General features: G+C 38.5%; 1 protein-coding gene across 1 annotated transcript; it reads left to right on the top strand.

Moving 5' to 3' along the window:
* Window positions 1–221: 221 nt before the first annotated feature.
* LOC123075484 (uncharacterized) lies at window positions 222–3,280 on the top strand. Its single transcript, XM_044498078.1, has 4 exons — window positions 222–296; window positions 1,639–1,866; window positions 2,151–2,210; window positions 2,447–3,280. The coding sequence occupies exons 1-4, from the start codon at window positions 249–251 to the stop codon at window positions 3,203–3,205; spliced, it is 1,095 nt and encodes a 364-aa protein (XP_044354013.1). The 5' UTR covers window positions 222–248; the 3' UTR covers window positions 3,206–3,280.
* Window positions 3,281–8,159: the final 4,879 nt, after the last annotated feature.

The following is an 8,159-nucleotide window of genomic DNA, read 5'->3' as shown; positions in this document are numbered from 1 at the left end:
TTCTCATTTATTAATTTTTGTGCGAAATTATATATATTCATGTCGTACCAAATTTTTTCAATGCACGTTTTTTTAATTTTTTTCTACTCCCACTGTACTGTGGACCAACCTCTATTCTTTTTTTAATTAGTTTTCCATTTGTTGCCCAAAGCCGACAACGCACCTGACTGTTTGAAATGGAGCAGAGAGAGGCCAACACGGCTGTACCCATTTCTAAACGGGAAGCCGCTCGAGGCGGCAACGGCGACATGGAGAAGCAGGGCGGCGACCCGTCAGGCGGCGCGCTCCCATCGAAGGTATGGCTCCCACCGCCGGAAGGAGGCCGCCCCTCCCCCCCTCTCCCCCAGCTTCCGCCGTTGATTTTTGTCGGTCCAGTCCTGCTGCGCGCCGGCGTCCATCTCTTTTCGGTGGCGCTATCGCCGCGTTGAAATTGGGGAAAATCTGTGGCTAGGGTTTCTAGTTTGTTGGTCCTCCAATCGATAGCGGGAGCAGTTATGGGATGGGTGGCGAGTTACAACCGGTGGATTCGGTAGCAGCAGGAGGGATGATTTTTCAGGTTGATTTGTCGCCATGGAAGGGGGGTGAAGGAGTAATTCGCCACGGCGAAGTACGAGTAACCTTTTTTGTCCATTTTTTAGGCGTTTAGTGCAGGATTGAGGGTAGGGATAAATGAACCAGCTATTGATGCTACCGTGGGAAACAACTAGAACGTGCGCTTTGAGAACGAACAGAATGTGAATCAAACCATGGCAGTTAGGTGGAGCTGGAGTTTCTGTGTGTGTTGTTTTCATGTTTTTTTTGTGTGTGTGTCCTGAATCTCTCACATGTGTGTTGATATATGTAGTGTAAAGCATTTTGTATCTGTACAATTTTTTGAATCTGTTGAAGCCATGGTGAGTGCAGCTTATCAGTAGCTATCATGATGGCTCGTTAGGACTTCTTTGATGAGTAAGCATAGTTATGCTTGATTGCTGATGTTACTTTTTTTGGACACATGCCTGCATGATGATGGTTTTGGTTCTGGGGTGAATGTTTCATTGATTTTTCATTTTTGTGTTAACTACTACATGAAATTGTTGGCGTTTCGGTCCGGCCAGTTGCAGTTTTGTGGCTGCTGTTTTATTAAGTGAAGGTGGTTTGGCATTTGTGTAGGACTGAATCTGAACCTGAGTGAATGTAGTAAAGGAAACTGGACTGAATTGAATTGAATTGTCTTTCAGTAAAATGCATGTAATTGCACTTGCATTGGTTGCTTGCCCGGCCGTTAGAAAGAAAAACATATGGATTTTGGAAATTTGAAGGGGTACAAGCAGTGTATGTCAGGAGAAGCATGTATCTGTCAAAAAACGACTTTCAAGCTCGAACATAGCTTCAAAATGAACACACACACACACACACACACACACACACACACACACACACACACACATTACATTACAACAAGACATTTTATCTGCTGGTCATTGTAGCTCTTTTTCATTTTTTCAGACCTAAAATCTGAAACATGCATGTGTGTTCAAGTCATGTTTTCAGAATTTAAAACTGTACTTGTTTTAGTAGGTGTATTTTTAAGCATAGATTACTCTGTTATAAAGAGTTTATAGGGACGCTTAAGATACCCCTTTTTTGTTGTTGTAGGGGCCTGTTACTGTGCTGAGTGCATCGCATGGGGATAAACACAACAGTGACACATGCTTGGAGCATGATGAAATTAACAAAGCCCATGGAATATTGTTTAAAGAAAAAAGAGATTCCGAAGATATGGACGATCAACATCTATATGAGGAACAGGGGCAAGAAATAGATGATGATTTAACTGAAACTGAAGTGTCAGATAGTCTACTGTGCGACGGTGTGATAAATTTGGTAACCACTTTTTTTTTTTGGATTTTTGCTTTGATGAATGCATCTCATGTCTTCATTTTTTTCCTCATTGAGCAACCAACAAGTGATAGAGGTGGGTATGTGCTACGAGTAATTGAAAATAACACACCCAACTCAAAGAACTTGTGCTTGCTCCCTACAATAGTTTAATAGATATGTTTTTGAAGTGAGTCGTAATTATGGTATATATACAGTTTATGTTGCCAGGTTATCTCATAGACAGTTTTTTTGTCTCTGATGTTTTGTCTTATGATCTTTTCTTGCAGGTAAGAAAGAGTATTGAAAGGAAACAAACTCGTAAGATAATACGAAAGCAAACAACCAAGGTAATCAGTGCTGTTTGTCTATTAGTTTTTTCTTTCTACAGATCATAAGTACCCAACATCAGAACTGAGATTGTTTTGTGTATATATTTTTATCTTTCTTCTTTTAGATCATTTTTTAATAGATATGTATGGGTATTTCTCGTTTTTCTATGATACACCATTAATGGTCATGTAATTTTTTTAATCTTTTTGTGTTTTTCCCGTTTATCTTATGTTGTTGTTTTTATAAAAAACAGAGGCCTAGAAATATCGAAGAGCCTGTCAACAAACCCCGTGGTCACGTCGGAGCCAAGGCATACAGCAGATGTAGTCTGCCATACTTTGTTGATGTTGTCAAGTCCACATGCAAAAGTAAAGAGAAAGTACAACTCGTCAGAGGTATCGGCTTCGGTTTCACACTTGAGTTCGATGAGTGTGTCGTACCAAGGCCATTTGCGCAATGGATAGCTGATAATGTTTGTGTCAAGGATGAACAAATTGTCTTCAATCAGAAGGTGATAACACTCAATGCAGAGTCAGTGTCCCATGTTCTTGGAATTCCAGCAGGTGAAAACAACATCAACATAACTGATGATGGAGGAAAAGCTGAATTTCTCGCGTTGTTTGGGCTGTCAGAAGTTCCATCAATCAAGTATTTTGGCAACAAGATCATCAAGGAGGAGGAGCTATCTGATGAACAATACATCCGTTGTTATATGATCGTTATGCTTGCAACCTTCTTATGCCCAACATCAAACACTAAACCAAGCACCAAGTATATGGGAGCATTTATTGATGTTAGCAAGATCAAAGACTTAAACTGGTGTAAATTCACACATGCATGGTTGATGCAAGCAATCAACAAGTATCAAAAAGAAAAGGTCAAGCAAAACAGGATAACATTAACACTGGGCGGATACATTTTTCACCTTGCGGTACATCTTTTTTCATGCTTTTCCTATGGCGCAGAATTCGAAGTTCATGCGCATGAAGCAAGGAAGCGTGGTGTCAAGTAGATAACAACACATTTTTACGTGTTTCAGATTTTTTTTTGTTTCGTTTGTACACTCTATGGCCATGTACAAAGTACTATGAGGAAGAGAATGAATGCAAATGAGTATGCAAATATATTCGAAGTACTATGGGGAAGAGATTTGAATGCAAATGAGTATGCAAATATATTCGAAGTTTTTTTGTATAGGTTTTTGGGTTCATTGGAGCAGTTTTCCATATTTATAACAAATAGAAAGTGCTTCGTGTACTGGATACAACAATTGCGATTTTTGTGAATCTTTCTTCTCTTTTTCTTTTCTTGCAATTTTTTATTTTTGGTGCTGATTTTCCTTTTGTTTTCTCCACGTTTTTATAAATATCGGGCGTGAAAGTTGATACAAGATCATATCAATGACTTACACAGGTACGGCCCCATGAGTTTTTCTAATCACATTGATTTTGGTACTGTTTTTTGAGATACCTTTTTAAATGTATGGATAACAATTTCTGACACTCTTTCTAAAAATTTTGTAGGTTGTTTCCAAAAACACACATTTTTTTGGACAGAATTCATACATCAAGCGGGGAAACAACATCAGATGCAGCAACATGAGCTAAACAAAGTACAGTTACAATGTTTTTTCTTCTCTTGCCATGCGTTTTTTTGCATCCCAAAATATATGAAAATGCTATATTTATTACAATATTTTTTTCAAATAGTCTAGTCAGTCTTTGTCCCCTGTTGTTGTTGTGCTTTGTGTCTTGCTCTTCTTCGTCCGCCCACCTGATGGTTTATTGGTTTTTGCTGCTGTCATCGAACCTGCTACCAACACAATAAGCAAACATTCTTAGAATTGCAAGTGGGCAACAGAGAAACAAAAATCATAAATTTAACAAAACAGAGAAAAAAAATCTAGAGGACCTGAAGCACGTTTTGAGTGCTTTTTTGTCGCTGTGCCTTGGCAACATTATCAGCAATTACTGTGCAAGTAGATATGTTGTGGGTTTCAGAACCACATCGGCTACAGTGAATTTTTGGTTTGGCACGCAAAGTTTCCATGAAGGTTTTGTATCGCCCTGATTGTGGACGTCCTTTCGAGATAGCAACATCGGGATTTTGCAGGTTGTCCCCATAACCATCTGGATGCGGGTCTATGAGTGGAACTTCTGAATTCTTTGGTCCAACACTTGTTTTCTCAGCTTCAGCAGCTTCATCTTCTTTAGTCATCTCATCCAATCTCTGTTGCACCCTCTCACTCTCCCCAGCAACATATAGATATTTTCTACTTGTTGATGCGCCATCAGAGGCCATATCGTTGAGCCTGTTGGACAGAAGTGTGTACCTCAAGTGTTGACTCCCAGCAGTTAGCTCAGCAGGCTACTATCTTCTTGGCCAATGAGTTCAGATTTATAATGAAGGAGGCTAAAGAAATTTTGCGCATTATAGGGTGGATGCTGGCCATCCTCCCATAGAAGCTATCGTTTTTAATCAAGAATACATAATGCGTTTACAAGCTTTGGATCATGTTGCCTATAATGAAAACCTTAGAAAAAAGGTCCCTACCGATGTTTTAGTTGATAAAATTTCTGAACTTAATGATGACTTTGCTATTCAGAATAATGGGTTGGGTTTTTTTCTTGAGCAAAGACTCGTTACTTTTTGTCAAAAGAACGCTTGTAATGATGAATTGGTTGTGCAATATAAGGGGCCAAGGGAGGAACCCATACCTCCCGAGCTTGATCTTGGGGACTTTTGTCCTATTAAATTTAACCCCTTTGATTACTTTTGCTTGCCACAAAGGAAACTTGCTGCTGAACGTAGAGAATACGAAAGGAGTTTTCATGATTTACCTTACCATTATTATGGCAATACCTAGATCTATCCTTGTTTTTATGCCTAGCTAAGGGCGTTAAACGATAGCGCTTGTTGGGAGGCAACCCAATTTTATCTTTAGTTTTTTTCTTTTTGCTTCTGTTTAGGAATAAATCTTTGATCTAGCCTCTGGTTAGATTTGTTTTCGTGTTTTAATTAGTGTTTGTGCCAAGTTAAACCTATAGGATCTTCTTGGATAATAGTTATTTGATCTTGCTGAAAATTCCAGAAACTTTCTGTTCACAAAAACAATTGTTAAAAATTACCAGATGTGATATAATACTGATTCCAATTGCAGCAGATCAATAAACAAATTATTGAGGTCGTCCTATTTTGGTAGAATTTTTAGAGTTCCAGAAGTTTGCGTTAGTTACAGATTACTACAGACTGTTCTGTTTTTGACAGATTCTGTTTTTCGTGTGTTGTTTGCTTATTTTGATGAATCTGTGGCTAGTAAAATAGTTTATAAACCATAGAGAAGTTGGAATACAGTAAGTTTAACACCAATATAAATAAAGAATGAGTTAAATACAGTACCTTGAAGTAGTGTTTTGTTTTCTTTCGCTAACGGAGCTCACGAGATTTTCTGTTATGTTTTGTGTTGTGAAGTTTTCAAGTTTTGGGTAAAGATTTGATGGATTATGGAACAAGGAATGGCAAGAGCCTAAGCTTGGGGATGCCCAAGGCAACCCAAGGTAAATCTAAGGACACCAAAAAGCCAAAGCTTGGGGATGCCCCGGAAGGCATCCCCTCTTTCGTCTTCGTCCATCGGTAACTTTACTCGGAGCTATATTTTTATTCACCACATGATAAGTGTTTTACTTGGAGCGTCTTGTATGATTTGAGTCTTTGTTTTTAGTTTACCAGAATCTTCCTCGCTGAACACACTTTTGAGAGAGACACACATGATTCGGAATTTATTAGAATACTCCATGTGCTTCACTTATATCTTTTGAGCTATATAGTTTTTGCTCTAGTGCTTCACTTATATCTTTTAGAGCACGGCGGTGGCTTGTTTTATAGAAACTATTGTTCTCTCATGCTTCACTTATATCATTTTGAGAGTCCTACAAAACAGCATGGTAATTTGCTTTAATTGTGAAATTAATCTTAATATGATAAGCATCCAAGATTAGTAAGAACTTCCTTATAAGTGTGTTGAATACTAAGAGAAGTTCGATACTTGATAACTGTTTTGAGATATGAAGATGGTGATATTAGAGTCATGCTAGTTGAGTGGTCATGAATTTGAGAAATACTTGTGTTAAAGTTTGTGATTCCCGTAGCATGCACGTACGGTGAACCGTTATGTGATGAAGTCGGAGCATGATTTATTTATTGATTGTCTTCCTTATGAGTGGCGGTCGGGGACGAGCGATGGTCTTATCCTACCAATCTATCCCCCTAGGAGCATGCGCGTAATACTTTGTTTTGATAACTAATAGATTTCTGCAACAAGTATATGAGTTCTTTATGACTAATGTTGACTCCATGGATTATATGCATTCTTATCCTTCCACCATTGCTAGCCTCTCTAATACCGCGCACTTTTCGCCGGTATCATACACCCACCATATACCTTCCTCAAAACAGCCACCATACCTACCTATCATGGCATTTCCATAGCCATTCCGAGATATATTGTCATGCAACTTACCACCGTTCCATTTACTATGACACGCTCCATCATTGTCATATTGCTTTGCATGATCATGTAGTTGACATCATATTTGTGGCAAAGCCACCGTTCATTATCTTTATACATGTCACTCTTGATTCATTGCATATCCCGGTACACCACCGGAGGCATTCATATAGAGTCATATTTTGTTCTAAGTATTGAGTTGTAATACTTGAGTTGTAAGTAAATAAAAGTGTGATGATCGTCATTATTAGAGCATTGTCCCATGTGAGGAAAGGATGATGGAGACTATGATTCCCCCACAAGTCGGGATGAGACTCCGGACTAAATAAAAAAAGAGGGGGCCAAAAAAAGGGGAGAAAAGGCCCAAACAAAAAAAAGAAGAGAGAAAAGAGAGAAGGGACAATGCTACTATCCTTTTTTCACACTTGTGCTTCAAAGTAGCACCATGATCTTTATGATAGAGAGTCTCTTGTTTTGTCACTTTCATATACTAGTGGGAATTTTTCATTATAGAAATTGGCTTGTATATTCCAATGATGGGCTTCCTCAAATTGCCCTAGGTCTTCGTGAGCAAGCAAGTTGGATACACACCCACTTAGTTTTCATTATTGAGCTTTCATACACTTATAGCTCTAGTGCATCCGTTGCATGGCAATCCCTACTCACTCACATTGATATCTATTAATGGGCATCTCCATAGCCCGTTGATACGCCTAGTTGATGTGAGACTATCTTCCCCTTTTTGTCTTCTCCACAACCACCATTCTATTCCACCTATAGTGCTATATCCATGGCTCACGCTCATGTATTGTGTGAAAATTGAAAAAGTTTGAGAGCACCAAAAGTATGAAACAATTGCTTGGCTTGTCATCGGGGTTGCGCATGATTTAAATATTTTGTGTGGTGAAGATAGAGCATAGCTAGACTATATGATTTTGTAGGGATAACTTTCTTTGGCCATGTTATTTTGAGAAGACATGATTGCTTTATTAGTATGCTTGAAGTATCATTACTTTTATGTCAATATTAATTTTATCTTGAATCTTTCGGATCTGAATATTCATACCACAAATAAGAGAATTACACTGAAAATTATGCCAAGTAGCATTCCACATCAAAAATTGTGTTTTTATCATTTACCTATTCGAGGACGAGCAGGAATTAAACTTGGGGATGCTTGATACGTCTCCAACGTATCTATAATTTTTGATTGTTCCATGCTATTATATATTCTGTTTTGGATGTTTAATGGGCTTTATTATACACTTTTATATTATTTTTGGGACTAACCTATTAACCGGAGGCCCAGCCCAAATTGCTGTTTTTTTGCCTATTTTAGTGTTTCGCAGAAAAGGAATATCAAACGGAGTCCAAACGGAATGAAACTTTCGGGAACGTGATTTTTGGAACAAACGTGATCCGGAGGACTTGGAGTGGACGTCAAGAAACGAACGAGGAG

Source organism: Triticum aestivum, chromosome 3D, assembly GCF_018294505.1.
Source record: "Triticum aestivum cultivar Chinese Spring chromosome 3D, IWGSC CS RefSeq v2.1, whole genome shotgun sequence".
Classification (NCBI taxonomy): domain Eukaryota; kingdom Viridiplantae; phylum Streptophyta; class Magnoliopsida; order Poales; family Poaceae; genus Triticum; species Triticum aestivum.
This window is presented reverse-complemented; position numbering and strand designations above follow the sequence as displayed.

What these genes read in the sequence shown, in the direction of transcription:
- LOC123075484 (XM_044498078.1), top strand. Translation starts at nt 249, where the DNA reads ATGGAGAAGCAGGGCGGCGACCCGTCAGGCGGCGCGCTCCCATCGAAG. An exon ending in GCGGCGCGCTCCCATCGAAG is followed by an intron (nt 297 to 1,638) that starts GTATGGCTCCCA and finishes TTGTTGTTGTAG; the next exon opens with GGGCCTGTTACTGTGCTGAG. An exon ending in GCGACGGTGTGATAAATTTG is followed by an intron (nt 1,867 to 2,150) that starts GTAACCACTTTT and finishes CTTTTCTTGCAG; the next exon opens with GTAAGAAAGAGTATTGAAAG.